This window comes from Varroa jacobsoni, unplaced genomic scaffold (assembly GCF_002532875.2).
Source record: "Varroa jacobsoni isolate VJ856 unplaced genomic scaffold, vjacob_1.0 scaffold_266, whole genome shotgun sequence".
Lineage (NCBI taxonomy): Eukaryota > Metazoa > Arthropoda > Arachnida > Mesostigmata > Varroidae > Varroa > Varroa jacobsoni.
This window is the reverse complement of record NW_019213168.1, coordinates 37621-60527: the sequence shown is the minus strand read 5'-3', so window position 1 is coordinate 60527 and position 22907 is coordinate 37621. Positions and strand designations below refer to the sequence as shown.

General features: G+C 41.1%; 2 protein-coding genes and 1 long non-coding RNA gene across 8 annotated transcripts in view; 2 read left to right on the top strand and 1 right to left on the bottom strand.

Annotated features, from left to right (window-relative positions):
- LOC111258799 (uncharacterized) overlaps positions 1-12279 on the bottom strand; it is a 48090-nt gene extending 35811 nt beyond the window's left edge. For 4 of the 6 annotated variants that reach the window (XM_086967595.1, XM_086967597.1, XM_086967599.1 and 1 more), the window contains exons 1-2: positions 11982-12279; positions 9441-9603 (exon numbers count right to left, since the gene is read on the bottom strand). The gene's annotated coding sequence lies outside the window, so the exon portion shown is untranslated. Of the gene's footprint in view, positions 1-9440; positions 9604-10070; positions 11918-11981 lie in introns of those variants that run through there. The other 2 variants (XM_086967596.1, XM_022830334.2) reach the window with 2 other exon arrangements.
- LOC111258801 (uncharacterized) lies at positions 1208-7273 on the top strand. The gene is made up of 2 exons (XR_002679196.2): positions 1208-5484; positions 6816-7273. It is a non-coding gene; the product is annotated as an uncharacterized LOC111258801 (long non-coding RNA).
- Positions 12280-12543: 264 nt separating the features above from the next.
- LOC111258808 (uncharacterized) lies at positions 12544-20054 on the top strand. The gene is made up of 6 exons (XM_022830354.1): positions 12544-12631; positions 14396-15359; positions 16802-16983; positions 17139-17377; positions 17794-18308; positions 18608-20054. The coding sequence occupies exons 2-6, from the start codon at positions 15057-15059 to the stop codon at positions 18662-18664; spliced, it is 1296 nt and encodes a 431-aa protein (XP_022686089.1). The 5' UTR covers positions 12544-12631; positions 14396-15056; the 3' UTR covers positions 18665-20054.
- The last annotated feature ends 2853 nt before the right edge of the window (positions 20055-22907 follow it).

Sequence of the window (22907 nt, the reverse complement as noted above, 5' to 3'; positions counted from 1 at the left end):
GACACCTACAGTCGACGTGGCAACCATCACCAGTTCGCCGCGATTCGATGGAGAAGACACTTTACCAGCCCTGATGCTCTTGCTATTGTTATGTCATGGCGGCAATAAAACCGAATCAACTGCCTCCCACACCGACGTTATTTGACAGTAAATGTTCATACTGTTTATTTTATGAGAATGTGCTTTGGGAACGATACACGCAGATTTACTGAATGGCGAATGACAGATGCCTTGGCGTTCAATGGTACCCGCAGCGGTCGGAAGCAAGCATGCTTCTTGTGTCCGCCTTCTGCCGTTCACTGTAACGCTCTGCTATGAAACGCGGAGGTGGCTAAACATGTGTTTGTTAAACACGAGATAGGGGCGATGGTAGATTGGGTGGCACATTGGCGTAATCTCGTGTAAAGTAACATGCGAAAATGGTCCGTAATACAAATCCGACACACTCTACAGGAAATACGGACTGTAGCAAACGTCTACAGCCCACAGTCAGTTGTCCACGGATCATAGTTGTTTCAAATGAGTAGGGGAGTCATCGAAACGACAAATTGATCCGCGGAGCTCAAATTGAGGGCCATTAGTGATAGCAGTTGTTTAAATTATTCATCTAACCTGGCGTGTCGCATACGCACTGATGTTTAATATCCATACATATAGAGCAAGAGGCGTTCACTTGTGGCTCTGTGTAAGAAGCAATTGGGTTAATAGGGGAAATTATCTAATATATATTATAGTGAAATTTGCCTCTGTTTTCGTTAGGAAGGTTATAAGCAATGTTACCAAGAATAAGCGTCGACGACAAGTCACAGAACCAATCCGAACTGAACGTCACTCGCGCACAGTACGGGGGGGGGGGTAGAGATCACCGATAGTAGCATATACGATCGAGACTACACCATGAAATAACGCAGAAACGATGAGGAAACCGTTCTTTTTCTCTAATTTTATTGTCAATTACGGTAGAGTTTACGCACGTACGTAGGCAGTGATAACTTCGAAGAGCTTTAATAACTGCATTTATCCGTTAGCTTCCCTGTCAGCCAATGACCGTCGTTTTGATGCGACCCAGGATACCATAACAGCTAACCGATTCTGTTTCTTTCTGTGATGTAGGTACGCTGAAGAGGAATGTTACGCCCTTGAAAGAATCAGCAGTGTTGTAAAACGTAGGTGAGAAGGTTCGCAAGGTATCACGTAGTACTATGAAAAAGAAATGAAAGCATTTTAGGAGTATATACCAGCCACTTAGATTTCAGCAAACACTCGTATTCCTTTAATCTATCTACACACACTTGATTATACATCGGGTTGCATAATTATTAGCTTGGCTAGATAGCAGAATTTACCTTAAATAAGAAGTATTCCACAGTAACAATGGTATTAAGAGAAACTAGTGTGTCTACTGCTATAGCGAGAACTTATCAGCAACTTTAGAGTGCTTGCCAATGTTTAGCTCAAAAAAAAGCGAGCACAGACCGAACAACTCTAAGTTGGACCACAGTTTAACTCATACTAAACGGACCTATTCTTAAAATAAGAGTGATAACATTATTCACGCGGGAAATACATGTAGGTTTTAATACCTTCACTGGATCTCTTAGACTGCACTATTACCCTTGTTTCATTGATGTTACGAAGCTGACAAAACGCAAACCTTTTTTTTCAAACATAGAACCTTGTCTTAAAGCTAAAGAATTAATTCGTTCTGTGAGAGTGTCAACAGCCATCTACTTAATGAAGATCTAGGTTTTCGTTTGCGGCCCTTACTGTTTTTATATGAACCCAAAAATCGACGTCTGCGCAGCAAAGGAAACTGCTTCCTCTCTAGCAGTCATTAAACATTTACACTACTCGAACTATGTAGAATGGACTTTTGTAACCTTTAGGTCCGAAATACCTTGAAGTATTTCCGTGCGCCATTTTGCTAGCATACGCAATGTATCCCTAGTTTTCGTTACAACTTTTCGTCCAACAACCTCCCTGTTATCACTCGTTGTTGTACCATGCATACTGTTATTATTATTATTATTATCTAGTATTATACACAAAGACGCAAGTTCAGAGGTGACACCAAAACCAACACCGTCATGTTATTCATGTAAATGTTACATAATAACAATGTTTAAAGCAGCTGTTGTGTTTCGAGTTTTACGTCTGTTATCGCCGTTAGGCATCCATGAGACAGCTGGCTCCCATCATGAAACGAAGTGTGTCTATGGCCAGGTTCGACCCTAGGCCACAATGTGTCCTAAGATTAGCAGGCAAATACGTTACCCACTAAGCTACCACGAGGAGCTTAAATAACCCTATCAGTTAAAAGCTAGTAACTATTGGCGGTAGCACGGCATAACGAGTAATTTTGAACATTCAATATGATACTAGTCCTGTTATCTGGCTGGTTATAGCTACCTTGCTTGCTTGGTCAGTTAGTCGTCAGCTATTACAAATGCAGCAAGACCGTTACCGCTGTCACAGAAAGAAAAGTGAGCGAACGGAAACTGCACGTTTGCATCAACATCAGAAACCTATTGGGAACTCGCATGCCTTATTGTCGCTGCAACCCGTAACTCAGTTATGATCTGCCCAACCCGAAGACATAGCAGTTCACTTCACCGCTAGCAGCAACCGGCAAATACACGGATGAACGCCTCAAACGGCTGGCGGACTCGTTCTAGTCATAATAATAATAATAATAATAATAATAGGTGGTACAGGCACTGTGGTAGAATCTGCCATCGGTACACCAAGGGCGACAAAGTAGTTCGTCTGCTGTCGTGAATGAATGAGCGACCCGTACCTTTGGTCACCTTTCTGAGCACTTATGTTTTACTTAGCGCTGTACTTTTTTTTTAAAAGAGTTAAAATCTGCGACAATTGACTATGCTATGATCGGTGTGTGGTTTTGCGGGAAAGTTGAAAAAAATTATGTGAATGATTTCGGTGTTTAGAAACGTACACATTCAATGAAGTGTACGTGTTGGTAACTAGCGTGTTGGTGACAGATTGACATGCCCTATGTGTTAAAAAAATACGAAAATAAAAATAATAATACGATCGTTTGTAAAATACAAAACGTTAGACCGCCTCAACTTGTTCCGCACAACAGCTTCTTTTCCGGTTGAAACCGCGCGGTATTGCGAAAACCGGAACAGAAAAGCTTTTTCTGTAAACGAACAAACGCTCAAGCGGTTATTAGGATAAGCCCATCAATTGCAAATAGACAGCAAAACAGGCAAGGATAACTCTACGCTCTTAAAGAATGGGGATATCAATGTCGCTCTGGCGATTCACAAATGCAACAACATTGCACACTCCGTCAATTTACAGTGACTTTTGCGGTGGCAACAAAAATCAGTACGAAAGGTTTATATGAACACAACAATAGCAATAATAGCAGCATCGATGTACTGGTAGCAATAGCAATGAGATGCCGTCGATACGAGCACGGTTAAGCCAGTGCTTTTTATCCCTGTGATAGCCTACTTTACTTAACTGGGGTTTCACCGTGCTTCACCAGGCCACCCGTAATACAAAGGCAGCCTATTCGTACTTTCGATATAGTGTTTTTTTTTCTCTTTACGTAATATTGTCTCTAACTCAGTTCTCACAAGAGGATCAGGCGGTACTACCTGGCGAAGAGGATCCCACGGGTTGCGTTCGTTTATTTTGCTTTTGGTAGGTAAGAAATGCTATAGATATAGTAAAAAAAAAAAAGTAGTTGAAGAGCGGTTTTCTCCTCTGTTGTACTGCAAGGTGTCTTCTCATATCTTACGTCTGATATTTAAGCAACTGGGCATTAATTCCTACGATTGGCTTCCAGCGCAAAACGAAATAAGTTTACGCCTGCATTCCAACTTGAAACTACCATGTGTCTCTGAATATACCCCGTGAATACGTTATCCGTTGCGCTATTACGGGAAGAAACTATTGTATTAAGGAAAATTATGGTTTCCCCTATAGATTCTACAAGCACTATCGGATTACTTAGTAAAGATAATTAAAAAGAAAATTTCAAGAACTAGATGTTACGACTGTTGATTGCAGTACGTATCTTACACAAGAAAAGAGGCTAAGTAGTGCATATTTTGACTTGGTTTGCACTCTTATATACAAAAGATCAGTTCGAGGGTAACAGCATGGCTAGAAGATAATTGCAAGAGTTTTATTAAATTGCCAAGAGAACATAAAAAGCTACGGTGGCACCACAAATATAGCCGTACTTTCAAGTAAATATTACAGCAGTAACATTGTTGCACAGTAGTGATAAATTTAACAGAAATTGATAGTGCACAAATCTTTAGATGCATTTACGGCAGTATCTACTGCATGAAAACCCAGTCGAATGTTCACCTTGTTCGTAGTCAGCGTATTTATATATATACACTCATAGCTCTCTACCAGTAAGCCAAACGTTAATAACGAAATACTCCTCGTTCGGCTTATATCACTATAATTTCAATTTTCCCGCCCTTAGTACCGATCGCCATTTTGCGGATGCTCGTTGATATTTTGTATGCAGTCGCATAATGGTCAGTACACCGGATCAGACAAATAGCAGGCAAACTAAGGTTAGCGAACTGTTGTCAACCAAGGTAATAGCCATGTAAATAAACTCGTGTCGCATTGGAAAATTCCTTTTATCCACGCGGACTGTTCAGTTACATCGTCTTTCGTCGCGGACATTTGTCCGGGAAAACCGAGTAACGGGTAAAGTTCTTAAATGTAAGTAAAGATCTTCTCGGTGTTTTTTTGACATTTAACATAAGCACATTATACCGCAAATCATACAGTCTACATCCCGCTGTCTAAGGCAGTTATGCGATTTGATCGCTTTATGTTTTATGAACGTTAACTTGAAACCTGGAGACCCTCAAACAGCCGTCCAACTTTTCATATGGTACAAAATATGAGAAACATCATAACGTTATGTGTATTGTCATTGAATTTACTGCGCCCACACCTTTTCGTTCTCCTCGCATCTCGCATGGGCGCGTGGTCTAAGGTAAGAGGCCAGTCCAAATTGTACATATAGACTCTACATGTAAAGTAGAGAAAAAAAAGAGCTCTGCAAGATCGCTTGGGTGAAAAACGCGACGATTTAAGGCAGAACTCCAAATTTACTTAGCTTCACCCAGGTCAATGTGTCACAAGGAACCGAACTGCTTTTGCAGCTACTGTAATCGTAGGCATCCCGTCCCTGTTGTCTCCACGCCCAATTTCACTCGCTAGTTTCCTTTCAATACGAAAATAGTACGTAATAAATTTTCAAGAAGTGTCAGTAGTGCTTACGGTGCCGATTTGGCGACAGAAGCAACGCCGGGCGTTGAGGCGACAACTATGCCGGCCGATAACCTCGACGCCAACTAACCGCCATCAACGAACCACCACTGGCCACAACATCACGCCATGGCTAAATGGAAGCGAAAAAAATGAAAAAACAACCACGGAACAGCCGCGCCAATGACGAGAACGACAAAAATGAAGGTGAGTATGACTGACGCTGGATTCTCTCAGACTCTCTAGCCTATACGAGGCTGCATAGTTGCCAGAGGTAAAACACGAATAGCACCAGAGCGGACATTCGAACCTTCGATGAAACAGTTATATTACAAAGGTCTTAGAGGCGTATGAAATAAAAGGCATTTATTCTATGAAAAATGGTTAAATCTGCTGCTTAAAATGTTACATTAATAGCAGCTGCAAAGGATTAAGGTGAAATTTCTGATGTCCGGGGTTGTAGTGAATAGTTTGCAGTGGCCACTCATTGATCCATGAATGAACGTGTTTCGCGCTATAATAACTGTATTACTGTTATCGTTATTATTATTAGGGTGGTCACGTCGTCTACTTTGTTTTGGCCGATTCTGTCTTTATCTCATCTTCGCTACAAGACGGCCTTGCTTTGGAATAATACAAAAAGCCATGGAGCATATCATTGTGTAATTAAATATTCAGCGTGTATTGCGGCCGAGAGATGTTTCGAGTTTTGTGTCCGGTATGTTATCCGTTAAGCACTGCTTCAGATGGCTGGCTCACTCCAGCACAAAATGAAGTGTATCCGTGCCCCGATTCGATCCTAGACTACCATATATTTTTAAATTAGCATGCAAATACGTCAACTACTATCCTATCCTGGGATAACATCGCGGCAGAGAAAAGAATCGCTGTTTTGTCGTTGAGTGCAGAGTATTATTTTTAAGCCAACAAAGTAGAGACACCCACTATGACTGGGCTTAAGCACGAAACAAAACCAAATGGGATAGAACTGAGGAGCACTTGAGTGTTCCTGTATGTGTGGCCGGGAAAAGATACTACCAACTGTGTGCTCGGAAGGAACGCATATTCCAGTTCGCATTCGTGGCAACAGATATGCCTTTCGCACATGACTACTAATGCTTAACCGAAAGCTGTTTAGTGCTTCTTGATAATACACGTGGTCGCTATAGTCGATTGTGCTGACAACAATAGCAGCAAAAATGAGAACCACACAGAGTCACATTTACTATAAACAGCCGGCGCTATACTTCATGTAAGCAATGACTTGCTTATATCACCATTCCTTCCCTAGGCCGCCCGTAAACTTTTCCTGCGCACGAGTGATTGAATTACTGAATAAGAAGCAAATGCAAAACGGCAATACGATTCAACTATTACAAGTATATTATTACGGTGGCTGTAATATATGAAGATTTTGTAGTTCCCTTAAGAACAGAAAAGCTCAGCACATAAGTTAAAGAACTGTCCCCTACAAACGAGCCTGTTTTAACCGTTTCCGTCCCTATCTTCTCCTACACCATTTTGGTTCGACTTCCTAGTTGGCCATATACTGTTGTTTCGACACTCAACATAACGCGACACCTATCTAGAACGCCGAACCATGGGATAGAAACCGCGACGCAAAAGGAACTGTATTTATTTAGCAAATGGGACGCCGCTACTCGCAACGGATCTCATATTCGGGTGCGTCTAGAAAACTAAGCAGAGGAAACGCATCATATAGATACAACAAAGAATAGCGTTACTGGTAGCAAAAGCGAACCATCAAATGATATGTATAGAAGGATCATCATTTTGACCCACCCGACCAAGAATAGCCACACAATAACACTACAGCGCAACTACGATGATCGCCGCGCGATGTGAAGCAGACGAACTGAGCCTCTGGCCACGAAGACGATATTATTGTCACTATATTACGATAGCTACGCACTAATATTACTATCGTGAGTCTTTATTTTATATGATAAAATAAATAAATTATATATATAATTGATTGGATACTATTATTGAGTACATTGTACACCACGAGCGTACGATAGTGCCTAGGGACGGGTTCTATGACTCGTCAGCCCTATGAAGTATATTTTATTAGTATGCCTACGGCTATTATTTCCCATGTTTATTGTTTGTAACAGAGCTATACGGAACGCACACGACAACTGGCCCATTTCCAGTTCTCAAGTCTGCGGCGACTCTTCAGCTTTTTTCTCTAATCGAATCGATAAGCCACTATATCAAACATGCACATATATATTATATTCCGTTATAATGCTTGTCCCGAATCGACTGACATGTTTAACTCCTATTCAACTGCTACGCTACAACATTACAGAGCAGTCGCAACTGCATAGGCATCCGTGATGCGCGTCTGATCTATACCATGCGCTTGTAATACGCGTGGGCGATAGTCCGAGCATTTGGTAGATTCGCGAGGTCAAAACGCAAAAACCGTTTGCAACAGAACACGGCCACCAAGCCGCTTTGATTGTATGCTTTTCTTGGCATGTACATATACCTGTAAATAGTTCTTTTGCTGGTGGTAGTAGTAATGCAAGCCAAAAACAAGTGATAATTACAAACCGTTGCTCGATTTCACGCGCAAGCGTACTGTAGCTTGTCTTTTTTTTGACAAGGGGCCATAACGCGGCAATAGCGACAAAATGAAGCAATTGCATTGATAGTATTATCAGCATGACCACTAATTAACCCTACGGAGCAGTATGATATGTTTTAAGGTTTTGTTTTCGGTTTTATATTTTCTACTAATGTCCTAGTGACTTTTTTTTATAACTCATTTCTGCAAAATTCTATAAGGGGCTCCAAATAGATGACTTGACCGTTAAAAAATATTCGATATACAAACGTGCATCAACTTCGACATATTCCTCTCTCTACTCACAGTAGTCTCCGAGAGTGACGACAGTTCCTGTAGCAATGAGCCTGGCAAACTGCGGAATTTAAGGTACAACAACAAAGACGTAACACCGAAGTATCGACGATGCTTGCGCTCATATAGATATCGTATCTATCCGTCATCAAGTGGTTTATCTGGTTATTTCCTCTCACTAGAAGTCTTGGTGGATATATTTGTACAGCGATAACCGTAATGCGCTCCTTAAATGCGCTCTTGCCGTAGTAATTTAGCTGATGTTTTAAGATGGCAGAGGATAACGTCCGGGTAACAAAACTATGATTATCTATAACTAAATGGCTAAATTGGTGCGACCGGCTTCTTTTCTTAGTGTAGCTAAATAATATAACATGCAAAGCGTTTCCTTCCTTGCATAGATTTCGTGTGAGATATACGCTTACACGAAAAGTTAAGTTAGCAGCATTCGAAGATCGCTGGGCGGTCAACGATTACGTTCATGATGCCATAGGCGACAACATCTCGACACAGCGGCGAATAGTTGTAGTTACGTTGACTTATACCTAAATAAACTATGGTCATATCATAACACAACCTTCGGAGGTGTTACAAGCTTGCGGAGTCTATAACGATCTTGACACGCAGACAAGGGGGAACGTTGTGTACTTCCACATAAAAAAGTTATTACTCATAATTAACCACAGCTAATACCCGACAAAAACGAATTAGCACGATAAGTATAAATATTAACGCTGATTGTATTCGACAGAAGCTAGGTAAAAGGAGTCACTAGCTATTTAATTATATCAGCATATTCGACCTCTTAATACGGTGATCAGAAGGAGTCACCGCTGGAAGAGATTCTTTCAACTGGGACGTTTCACAAGCCAGGCCTCCACCCAAACGGCTGACTCGTGGCCCACGTCTAGAGTCTTTAGCAACCATTGAGTGTACTAGCTAGGATATAAACTGGATGGCAATTACATTCTGGGAGCAGTCATCCCCTGCCTGATGGCCAACAACAGTAGTAACCAGTACTTGACAAAGCCATGTCGCCAGGTCACAAGGCACCAAATCAATATGACGCAAGTTGAGATGATAGGTTAAATTTGCATGACCAATGATACCAGCAAACTTGCTTCAATTGCCGCCCCTCTCACCAATGTAAACAAACAATTCGTCGTGGAAGTCGCAATTACTGCAACAACTGATTCTGAGAAACCATTGGCAACGCAATGTGGCATTTATACTGCAACATAGGAATGCAATAGTGCGCGACGAAGTCTGTTACCCAGCTGCTCAGCCGCTACTGCTCCTGACACCGCCGGCAATTTCCTGGAGCAACTGGATTACGATTTGAGAGAGCTGGTAGACGCTCTGCTGCTGTTTTGATGGTTGCTGTCCTTATTCTTGTCGCGTGCTGACAGAAATCATTCTCCTCTCAGCCTGTCTGCCTACAGGTGGAGAAAGTTAAATAGATTAGGTAAAATATTCTTATAAACAAAAAGCTTAGGGAAGGAATAACGGGTTAATTACGGAACATGTGTACATAATGAGGTAGAATAGCTTCATCGGTAGTGATTAGAATACAGTTTCGGTATTTCAAAGCTCTATATCCATTAAGATTTGGTTATTGGGAATGAAGCTTTAAGGCTACAAAATTTGAGAATTATGATAGCGGTTCTAGTGCTTTAAGCAACATAATAACGCTTATTAGCAATACGGTGAACTAACTACTGGGGAACACATGCGATACAAATACTCGTACGTAAAATTCCAAGAATCCACAACTCTTTCTACCGCCGCAATGATTACATCGCTATTGTGATCGTTCGATTTGTTCTTGTCGATTCGATTCAGTGTGCTAGCAAAACTGTTACAGCAAGGGGTAATTTTATGATCTGAAGCTGGGCATACGAACCATACACAATTAGGTAGCGAAAGGACATCCCTATTCTTGTCCGCTAGTGAACAATCAAAAGCCGATCATCTAACATCTGATCTTGATTTGTCATCAACAACACGCTGTGTAGTGCCGAGGCCAGTCTTCACAACAGGGAAGTCGCATTTGATCTGTCATTAGCGCTGGTACAGCTATCTTAAACATTGATCTTTTAATGTATTCGGTACTGTCGAATGAAAAACTATTGTCGGCCATCTTCGTCGTGGTCCATTTAACAGCAGAAGCAATATCGGCAGATGCCAAAATGGCGCACTTACTACGATTCTTTGTTGACTTCCAGAGAAACCTTCAAAGATGACCAACGTAAAAAGGCTAGTTTCACGCTCACCGTTGGCATTCCAACTATCTTATTTTCCATTCAATGCCGCTCTATTCATGGGTCTCTTTTTCGACACATAAGAATATTCACGCGCATCACCCGACAATAATCATCAGCATCGCGGATTATGAAGATATACAGTTTACGCAGCAGCAGCTGTCACAGGCTTTATAGCAGTAGTCAGGTAACAATATCATTACACGCGATACGCCATCATACTAAACTAGAAGAATCAGCTGGTATTTGAACCAATTTTGCTATCGGTAGCGTGAACAGGATGTCCACTCAATGCAATTTCTTTGTACCATAGTAGCTCTGAGTTCTTCCATGTGTCCCTGTATGATCTTAACATCATTCAGAATGAAGATTAGCGGATTTGAGCTCGACACACTTTGTTGACAGGATAATATCAAGGATACATTTTACTACTGGTGGCTATCTGGCAGCGGTTGTGCTTTATCATTTCGAGTTTTACACGAGATCAAAGGCACAGTCACAGCAATATTATTCCACACAGGCTGGCGAACATCCCTCGCCATATCGCATGTTCACTAACTATACACTGCTGAATAAGCCACAGTCATTCCACTTGTTTCCTCCGTCACACGCCCAACAATTAGCCTGCGATGGTACACCCGTTAAGCTCTCTGCGTACTTTGAGCACGCACATTTCGGCTATAAGCACACTGCTAATAACATTATCTTGACACGAGAAATAACACTACCTAAGAGCTACAATCTCGAGCGTGCCACTACGATCATCAATGCTAGCGAACATCTAATGAATATCCGCTCGCTTCAGTTCTACCTCGTAAGATACCAATATACCCATAGACTGAAAGCGCAATCCTTCCCGAAAATATCGATACTGCACACATGATAACACAAGCTGCTAACGGCTATTATACAATCCTTTCCATCATGCTGTTAGGAAAAAACCAACTGCCCCTCAAGCCCGTACTACCCGAGTCACCATTAACATTCATGTCGTATTTTGCAGACTTCCCAGCAGATCAGATAAGCACGAACAGCATCGCTAGATCACAGCAAGCTACTGAGCACCCACAGCACGTCTAGCTGTAATGCTGCGATGCCATGATGAAACCTCCGTCAATTAGTTACCATGCTGCGACTTTGATCAACCAACTCCGTTCCATTGAACGTAACGTTAAAATCATCTATGTGCAAAACGGATCAGATACTGAACGATAATGAAACCTTAACGCTCATGCCGATGGACCCCTTAACTTTAGCCCATAGGCCAAAACACTAAAAGACGAATATTTCAGAGGTCTTCGGCCGCGAAGGATCACACTAGCGTATTAGAGGCTTCCAATGGATAAACACGCGAAGCTCGTACAGCGCTTACCACAGGCCGCTGTAGACTGGGCAAAATCTCGTTCGGATGATGCACCAGCCAGCCAACCATCCAGCAAGCCACCGAGCAATCTGTATGGTTAACAGCATTATACCACGTCTGCTTTTTTTTTGACGTGATTTTTCAAGGCTTTCTCTTCCTAGCCATCGAGGTCGATCACAATCTAGCTTACCTTGGCCGAGGGATCACATAGTACAGTTATAGGGCACCGTATATCCGTTACGAGAGCACTTCACAGACACTTCACAAAGATCATGACGGCCTACAGCGGCCTCAGTCAAATATTTTGGGTGGGGGTTGAGCTCGGTCGTTCAGCAGCTGTTCACCTCGTAGAAAGTGGCGGCCCCTGGTGGCAGAGCGTTAGCAAGCTGGTTCTGCAAAGAGGCCCTGCAATATGGCGATGTAGTGACGTCACGCTGCTTATTTTTTAGTGAAATTTTTGTCAAATAGCGAGATCGTATGCCAGCATAATTATTACTTAAACTACAGCACTTAAAAACGAATATTTAAGACTAGTTTTTTACAGAATGACTAATCGACGCAGTTGACTTTAGCACTAGTATCGCTCCGCCAGGTAGCTGTCATTTGTGTGTTGGTATTTTTATAATTCTTTTGTTGAATTTTGTCCTAAATTTATCGTCAAACAGTATCTCGCTTTAAGCAGCAGCAAAACTTTATAATTCTTGAATCGGAAAACGTCATTTTATAATGTTTCTCATAAAAGAGCGTCCAGCTAAAGATCTGCTTGTGAAGCGGTCATCTAACAAGCCAAGTTCTGTGTGCATCGCCGGTTTGTGTTGCCCTGCAGCTCGTTCATGAACGGTAAGTTTTTCTAAAATTACTTTGTTTTTACGATGAAATTGTACTTGTCTTTAATCCTCCCAATCCTCGCGCATCTATCAAAGCAAAAAACTCATCAAAACTCAGTAATTTACACCGTATTCTGAGCAATGCTCGTTGCGTTAGGCTTAGGGCGCCAAGAATCTTCTCGAGGCGTTTGGTACCGTACTCTTTATTGCAGTAGTCGTAGTGGTGAGTGACACTAGACCGGCTTTGGGTTCGAGAGGGCCGGTTCCCCAAGTTTGCAATCTATTACACACACGCTTTGTCCGGTGTGCTTTGGGATCTTGAAAGTTCAACTGACCACGAACAAATCAAGCAGAATATCCATAAGCATTTGTAGTACACTTAGGGGATCACTCCAACAGTTTCTAGTGGTCATTCACCTTTCTTCGGTCCCGTACGTATAGGGCGCAGCGCCTATGCATGTGGTCTTCCTTTCATTGCCCTATTCACCGTAGTAATACAAGAGCCAGCCCATCATTTTTCGGCTCAGCTGCTTTTTTTCTTACAGACACGTACCGCTAATTGTATTTATTATGATATATGTATGTATATATCATGATTTCTAACCATTGCTACCGTGCAGTGACCGTTGCTCTGATCGGTGCACACCGACTTTGTGTACCGGACGGATCCCCATCGGCATCACATCAGCATTCGTTCACAGTCATTGAACACAACGAACTTCGTTAGGCCATATCATACACCGTTGGCGACGATACTTGGCGGCTGGTGAAGTCGCACGCTAACGCATATAATAGAATCCAATATATAATGCCTTTGCTTAGGAGTAAACGCATATGATAATGTCTGTGAGCTTTGGTCGTCGCTGAAGGTGTAAGAACGTAAGGATGTGGATAAAAACGTTCGAAATCAATTCACAGGTTTATTTTACGGCGGGCTAGTGTAGAGCTGAAGGGACAGTTACAAATAGCGAGAAGAATGAAAAAACAATTTGAATTAAGAAGGAAAAAAAGTTTACAACATTGAGTTCTTTTTGATTGGGATTGACGCAATCGCTAATGTTGAACCATTTGTATCAGTAAGTTAACTGCGCTGCTTGGCTGGAGCTGGGTTTCCTATTAAGGCAAATTTACTTGTGTTTTTATAGCCGTTAATGGTTGATTTTCTGAATACACACACACTGTTGTTGCTGGCGTTGTTGGTCTGTAGTAGATTCTAAAGAGAGGGTGTGTTTTTGATCGGATATCAATAACCGTCATGTTTAATGTATTTTGTATGCTAAAACAAACAAGGAGACATTCTTCATCTGAGAGAAAGAACGAAAGGCTCGAATTCGACTTGCAATAATTGGCTCTATCGTACCTACCACCGGGAGTGAACAACAGAAGGCAGAGCTCATTTGATTCAAGACAAATTTGCTTGCGACTTTGATTTGAATTTGATTGACTGATTGATAATTGATCGATGATTGAATCCTGAATTGTATGAAATGAATTATTGTAGTCGGATTGTGACTACCTCACATTTTGCATTTATCTTTTTGCAACAGGCAATAATTATTCGATTGGTGATCGATTATTATCTAGCAATTTTATGACGTTTTCTTGTCTTATCGACATGTAAAATCAGAATGACCCGTGACAATTATTTGCCTTCTTGTTTTCTTACTGGTGCTTCTTCACTCATTGTCGATTTTGTCGACATTATTCCGTGTGTCCCTTGTATATCTTTTTGTTGTTGTTGTTGTTGTTGTTGGTTCGCTCTCTCCTCGATTTGCAGTTGCCCACAGCCGCACACAGAATCATTGTCTGTGCCTGTCTCAGCTACAGTACAACTTAACACCAACACCAGTTGCTTAGAACACCCCCGGGTGTGTCTCTTCCATTCACGATTTGGAGTGTTTATTGGAGAGTGCCGGGTGAAGGCGCGAGGCGTTTGGCCGAAAACCCACCAGCAGAATTGGAAGAGCTGCGAGAAGCGAAGTGTACGCGCCCTTCTTCCGATACAGATCTTCACTCGCTCAGATAAACGCTCAGGCACAGATATAGAGTGAGTCCTCCAAGGGGAACAACAGCAGCCGAGCAAACCGTACTACACCTACCTAACCAGCTCAGCTAAGCCCAGCCCAACCTAGCCGCTAGCCACGCCGAAAGCTCATCGTCGTCGTTTGTTCGTTCGTTCCAAACCGATTGCCGCGAATTGCCCTTCTGTCTCAGTCGATCCTCTCCATAGCCGTCGCAGGCCTTCGACGATATATAGGCACCTAGGATATACGTAGCAAGATATATATATATACGAATATATATACATATACATATATATACATATATATATATATATATATATATATACACGTTGAACTATTTCGAACTAGCTCACTAGTAGAAAAAACAGCAGCACGTTATTATCGTAGTAGTTAAGAACGTTCTTTAGAAAAAACATGTCGTACCGCCAGCAACAGCGTGGAGGAGGCCGTTATGAGCCCGATCCTTGGCAAAGCGGTAACGGATGGGGCGGACAGCAGATGTGGCAAGGGGGTGGTCAGGGCGGATACGGAGGTGGCCACTACCAGGGTGGCGGCGGTCAGGGTGGTTATGGAGGAGGCCATCAGCAGGGCAACCAGGGGTACTATCAACAGGGCCCGCCGCACGGCATGCGCCAGGCGCCACAACGCCATGGCGGTGGATATCAGCAGCAGGCACGCGGCTATGGCAACCGCCCGCCAATGCAGCAGGCACACCAGGTGAGCACTTCTCTCCAATCCAATCCAAAAGCGAAAAGCAAAGCAGAACAAAGCCACCACTGTTCAGGGTGCCCACCCGAAAGATGATGAGATTATTTGGCGAACACGCTTTTCGAGGATTAGCCCGCAAAAGCGTGCTAGTGCGTTGTTGCTTTTTGGCGCCAAAAAAAATTAAACAAAGCCGACGACAACAAGCAGATGTGTATGAGAATGAACTACGAGCGTGTTTCGTGTGTTTGAAACAAACAAAAAGAAATTGATAGAATACGATTAAGTGCTGAAAAATCAGGCAGAGCAGAATGAAAGCTTATAAATCGATTTAACATCGATGAAAATAAGAAATTTTGGTTAAGTCAATCATTTTTTGTCGAACGGGTATGGGTCCCTGAGGTGGATGCGGCTCGTTTCTGAAAGTATTAGAGATGGAGGAGAGAAAGAAAGTATGAAACTTCGCTTAACAGTAACCGTGAGCGAAGCATCTTACGCAAATTGTGACTGCTATGTAAGACTTTATAAACCTATAACCTGTTTAACGATTGTTGCGTATGGCTGTCTAGACTGACTGGGTTTGATCAACGGGGTTGGCCGAGACCGGTGTCCCATTAACGAGAACACACACCATCGGTCACGATGCTGAACACGGGATGCCACTCGAGCCCCCCTTGTTGAATCGGCCTAGAGCCTTCCGTGGCGACTGTGAATGTGTCCCAGGGAGAGCTTGTTCAAGTAGAAAAACAGAACTAGATAGACGTTTATTCTTTTCTGTCTATCAATTTGATGATTTCTTATTGATTGATATTCTCAGATAGGTGATTCTTGTAGGCAACAGACATTAACTCTTCATATGTATATGAATGAATGCGAAATGGTGAAACGACTTGGTTTCAACATGTATTTTTTGCCTGGCTCGATTTGTGTTGTTCGTTAACGGAGCGGTCGATGCTGATGATGATGATGATAATGGTTTTGTGCCTGGGTTGATGAGCCGCTACTACACTGTAGTGACAGGTTGTTACTGGTGAATAATGTTGATATTGAAACAACAGCAAGAAAGGTATTTAGTCCCTGCATAGGGCTTTTCTTTCGGTGGATCTAGGCTTTAGGCAGTCGCTCGCTGGCATTACTTCGCTCCCACGTACCACGGAATCATGAGTGTTTACCTCACAACTTGCTAGCCAAAGAAGATGAGGACTTTCAACGAACCAACCCATCACGCCGTGTGTAAAGTGTCTTTCATTTCCTTTTTGCAACTTTACCTCTAGTTTGTCTTTCTCTCAATGTACTTAAAGGAAATCCTATGACCCCTCTATCACTTCTATCGAATGGTTTGTGCCGGGTAAATTGGGACTGTCACCGAAAGGTAAGAGAAAGGCAATCTTTTTCCCCCACAAATTCCGGCATGGCTTTCGGAATCTGGTCAAGCTAACTAGCAATGTTTGCAGGGAGGGAGTCGCGGCGTTAAAAGGCCGACACCGCAGCACTTCAACAATGGGGGTGTCACCGTTGTTAAGAGATTACGAGGAGCCCGGGGAAATGGTGGTCGTCCGAACCAAAAGGCCGCCGTGAAGAAAGAACAAGCAAACAAGGATGAATGCGTTGTTCTGGACGACTCTGAAAAAAAGACGTGAGTCGATCTTATCTTGAGTTTTTTATTCGAATACTAATCTTTTATACTAAATAATATTTTAAATTTTATCTGAAAATTGATCGCTTATATATATAGCACTGAACACGAATACTTCGGAAAAAATTGACTGTATTTTGTCTATACCTCTACAGCCCAGAAGGCTTCTGCAAAGTTTGCCAAGAGAAATTCGATGGCACATATAATCAGCACAAGTTGACTAAACCTCACCGTGAAAAGCGGACACAGAAATATCCGTCATGCGGTCCTTGCGGTCTCAAGTTCAATGGCGATGATGCCCGTCAGAGATACGAGGTTCATCTCGGCTCGAAGACTCATATGCAGGTCGTCGAGACGGCTGAATTGGACATCAAAGAGGGACAGGAGCCTGAAGGTAAACAAAAAACTTGCTATTTATATGAAATAACTTGCCTATAATGTTGGAGAATGGTAATTAGCTACAACTGAGAAGAAGCCTCAATTCTACTGTTTTTATTACTGTAGGTATTTCCTATTTTCATTAAATAAGACATCGTTTACTACTATTTTTACATACTATATTAATGTTTACTATGTTTGTAAGATATGATTTTGATTTTAATATCATGCTCGATAACCATTACCATTATGTACAATTTACCTAAGAACACGCGTAACAAAAAATATATAGTTTTTATTTTGAAGCTGCAATGAAATTGACATTCCAATATTTTTTTTGGCAGTATTTGGCAATAATGTCAACGATTTCACTGATTGCTCGTTCCGTTACTGTATCGTTGCGATTATCTATTGATCCGTTTTCCCTCTTAGGAACTGAGCTTTGTGAAGACGTCGAGGCAGTGATGTGTACCCTCTGCGAATGCGTCTTCAAAAAGGAGTTTGTCGACACGCATTGCAAAACCAAAGGCCATCTTAAGCGTATTACAAAGAAAAAGGCCGAGGCCGACCGTGCCGCGAAGAAAGCCGAGGAAGAGGCTGCCAAGGCTGCGGGTGGTGCGACGACCGAGGGCGGCGATTCGGAGGATAAAGCCACCGCTGAAGATGATGAAGCGGCCGAAAATGGCGAAGGTGATGAAGACGATGAGGACGATAACGAGGATGATGTTCAGGATGAAGATGATGAGGGAGGCGAAGGCGGGGAAGGAGATGGAGATGCTGAAGGCGACGCTGGAGAAGGCGAGGACGCACCCGTAGATGAAGCCGAAGCCGAAGCCGAAGCTGAGGCTGAAGCCGCACCGGAGGCTGAGCCTGAACCAGAAGTAGCTCCGGTAGAAGAGGCGGAACCTGTTGCCGAGCCGGAGGAACCTGCCCCTGAACCTGCTAAGGTACATAAAATTCGTAGGGTATTTATAAATATGATCCTAATCTGAAAAAGCCTTTTTTCTTTTATTAAAAGAAGTGTCTGGTTCGTCCACTGGTTTAGTATGTTTTAATATACTCATGCGCCGTCATAAATAAACTCGAAACGGGTACGTGTTATCGATGGCCTTTTAGCCAATGTCATGATTGCCACACATGGTTTATACTTTATTAAAGATTATACTACTGTGGCTTATTCCGTAGTAACATAAGCTTACAAGTGCAAATATGATTTACATTCGCTTAACCCTTCCTTTATTTATAGGCTAGTCCCGTGAAGAAGACACCAGCTAGACGTGGCCGTGGCCGAGGCCGAAAGTAAACTTTTCGAGTTCGGGATCAAGTTCTTTTGTGCTAAAGATGGGCTGCAAACGTGTTCTCAACATAATTATAATAATTAGGTTAATGCGGTTCAAATAAGGCGAGCAGAATACACACAAAGTGTTTCCTTCATTCATCGAATGAACGTATCTTGCACGATGACAGGGGCCACATAAACTGAAGAAAAAACGAAAACAAAGAAAAATAAAAGAAAATGCACATCGCGGCGTGGGAGAGGAAGCAGATGAGTCAACAATCCATGAAGTTCAATGATACATTCAATGAGGACCGCATAGCGGTTTTCCTGAACAGCCCAATAACCGAGCAGGTGTCCTATGCACGATACCAGAGCTCTGATCTTCTAATTCTAATTACATTGATTACTTATACTCGAATAGCCAGCGGCGAACATATTGATGATGCATGCTAATAAGGACGAAAGAAAAGATGTACGAATAGAATTATTAATATTACTATTATTATTACAATGCTAGTGATGATGCGATTAATTGCGATTCAAGTGGGGAACTCTGGGCACGAACAGAAACATGGGAGAGGTAATTTAATTCAACGTTCAATAAACATACGTACATGCATATTATACAAATATAAACAATAAAAAAAACAAGAAACGACTCGGAACACATCCCGTCAAACCTGAGATTGGGACATTAGCCGAAAGTAAAAAACGCGTAGTTTTTTGCCTACGCAGGTAGTCGCTATTAGTAGAAGAGGAGCATGAAAATGAAAAACCATCCTAAGGGGGGTGAAGACGGACCTCTACGCTGTCGTAATGTATGAACGCGCAAGCAAGAATTTAATGAATAATTAATAACAATTGCAAATATTAATGCACCTAATTTCGCTGTCATCACCTCTAGAAATAGAGGAAACCTATAATTTCATCACTGTAATTATAACAATAATAGTAAATAGTATAACAAGAGGAACAAAACAAAGCTAGATAACAAAACAACGTGTAAGATTTGCTACATTAAAATTATATCACTTCCATAGTTCGGTAATCACAGACAAGATCACAGACCACTGTTAATTAGTGTTAGCGTACATAGTATTGGCAATAATGAGGCAAAGCTAATAATAGTTATTATTAGACTGAACAAAAAGGGGTAACCTTGTCATATGCGCGTAGCAGGTTCTAGTAACGATTATGAAACATGAATGAACCGAAAACGAAAGAAAAGAAAAAGGTAAGCGAAACAGAACAAGCGAACGAAACGAAAGAAAGGATGTGGAGCGGTCGTATGTAAATTTGTGAACATAACCTTTTGTGTTGGTCATCTTTGCGCATTAAATAAGCATCAAGAAACAAAGCATTACAAACGGATGAACACGCAAATAAAGTAATCAACCATTAACTTACAATGAAATTTACTCTGTTGTCATTTAGCAGTAACAATTGTGGAAGTAGTAATGATGTCTTTACGCCCGCACAGTGGTATAGTGCTAACATGTTTGTCTAATGATCTTAAGAATACATGGTGGACTAGGTTCGAAATAGTGTAGATGTATTTCGTTCCGTGCTGGAAAGAGCTCACCATTTGAAACAATGTCTAACGATAGTACTGAACATAAAGCTCGGAAATATTTAGTAATGCGTATAAAAGACAATCGAGTAATTAACAGATAAAATAAGGTAGTAACCTCTGGTTATTAGAAATTCTAGATCAAATAAGTTAAACAGTTGACAATTTGACGTATTCATCACGCATGACGTATCATCCTTAAGAATATGAAATGGTTAATAAGAATTTTATAGGTTGCCTACTTGGTCGTATTAATACCTCTCCTCAATTAACATTTCTGCTGAGCTTTTCGCCGATTTTAAAAACCGTCTATAGTCAGACTTGGACCGAGTCTGCTGTCTAGGCCCGAAAAACAAATTCTTTAATCAATCATAACACAACATATTGTAGGGCGCCTATTTAATAACTGTGCGACTTTACTAGTTAAATACTAACAGAAAAACGCCTTCGAGTTGACGGAAGTATATGCTGCAATGAAAATCGCTGTTAAATTCGGATTTGGTCAATATTTCGAAGTCTAAAGGTAACTTTTCTTTATAGATACACTGTGTATATGATGTGATGTTTGATATACGATATAATATAACACCGTTATGAAGCAAAAGTGTATTGCGCCTTCACCAGATTCTCATTACGACACAATGAGATGTAAACGAACAAAATATTTCCATGAAAAAAGCAAAGTATGTCACCTGAAACAAAAGCGGCGATGAATTTGTTTCTTTTACCTTTTTCCAGAATGACTAGTCATGAACAACGGAAGTGAACTGTAAAAGATAGCCAAGACGCCAAGATCGAAGGAGAAATTGCAAATAATGTGGCTTATACATAACCTTTCTCTCAGAACATATTTTAGGCTTCACGCAATAAGGTGAGTCTGATAGGGTAGAATAAAGATTTTCCCATTTTTAGTAAAAACTGGACGCTACGTAAAAGCGTGTAGCCAAGAGTGTGATCTGAGGAATCATTAGGTAGTCACCCGGCAACTATGAGTAACTGGCAAAAATGTTTTGTTTCCAAAGTATAAAGGGAATTGTAAACAATGTGCTTTGAGGAACACACCAAAAAAATCCCACTGAATCGAGCAAAGAGGACAATCAATAAAATCAGCTAATAGAGACAAACCAAATTTTCTTTTGTTTTTCTTTAAGGCCTTTAATAACAGCCCCTTCCATTATAATTATTAAATATTCGTTAAATATAAAATTCTACTTTTTGGAAGCCAGACTAAAATATAGGCAAGTAGAGTACTCCTCCTAAAAATACCCTACATCCTCCTAAAATACCCTACATCTAAAGCTCGTACGATTGCATATTCTTAAATTTACTAGCACCAACTTACGATAGTGTAAAGGAGCTTGTTGTGCCTCTAAATTAACATCCTCCTTTGGCCCTTGCTACTTTCGCGAACACTACAACGACTTGAAGTCCTTTAAAAATCGTACATATGTGAAGCGTAATCGCTAGGTTTTTGGTAATATCGACACGTTTTCTAAGTAGATTATATGTCTACATAGTGTGAGATAGAAAATTGCCCTAGAAACCGTCTGGACGATACTATTAAAACGCAAGTAACGTAATATCCACTTGATGTGTTGTGCGTTCCACTGAAGAACTGCTTTCTTAAACCCTGCATTTTTAAATGTAAATATCACTTATATTTTTTACGAGGTAAGTTTTTTGACAGTTCCTCCTCAAAAGTTCACACGTGTATTGATTTCTTATTTAGAATTTCGCCTAGAGGGTTATTAGGCTTCCATATGTTTACCTACGTCTGAAAATTTTGAAATAAACAATGCCTAAAGGAACAACTAAACTAATAAAAATAATAATATCATATTCGATCTTCAGTCAACTCATCACATTGGAAATTAAAGAGATTAGGCGTCTTCTATTGAATGATATAGATTTTAAGGCATACAATAATATCATTTTAAATTTATTTTTGATATTGGGAAGGCGTTATGCCTATTTTCCCACACGCACAAGGATGTAATTTATTGCTCAAATGACGTGAAAGTACATGCTACACTTAGGGGCAAAAAACAGAGCTTCTGTTAAAAAAAAATCATAGAATATCATAACGAGTGGTCAGGGGGTTCGTTGAAGTTTTCGTTTTCTTAATTATCATATGTGCTATAAATAAGTGTCCTCAGAACCTTTATCCTAGACAGGCAATGTATTACTTTACTGTTAATTATACTGTGTGCAAACATGAGCCACGGTTTCTGTCCGGCACCAAGAAAGCCCATAACAGAATGCCTCAGTAATAAATATAACTTCCCTAAAAATGCACCAAACTGAATTGGAGTTACATCCATATATTCTCTATAGATACCTTAGTTGGTTTTACTCTTTAGTCCACAAATGATTCTCTTTTCACTTACTGAATACAGTAACACCGCATACGCGCCGTTTCACGTCAGAACGTGAATGAGCTTGATACTTAATTTGTATATTAGATTTTGCCAATGCTAATTGAAGAGGGAATAGTAGTTGGTGCTTATAATATTTTTTAGAATATTTTAGTTATACTCGTACACGAAAAGCTCCTAAAGCAAATTAATTTAATACACAGGATGAGACCTTTAAAGTTTTCACGGGCTAAAAAAAATAGGATATCACTGATCCTCGCTTATTACGTACTGATTCACCTCGAGTCTTTTATATAGCCATTTTCACGCAAATAGAAGTACG

Bases quoted from the DNA above. Each gene is read 5' to 3' on its own strand.
- LOC111258808 (XM_022830354.1), top strand. From the start codon at position 15,057: ATGTCGTACCGCCAGCAACAGCGTGGAGGAGGCCGTTATGAGCCCGAT. The intron at 16,984-17,138 runs GTGAGTCGATCT...ATACCTCTACAG, and splicing joins GACGACTCTGAAAAAAAGAC to CCCAGAAGGCTTCTGCAAAG. The intron at 18,309-18,607 runs GTACATAAAATT...CTTTATTTATAG, and splicing joins CTGCCCCTGAACCTGCTAAG to GCTAGTCCCGTGAAGAAGAC.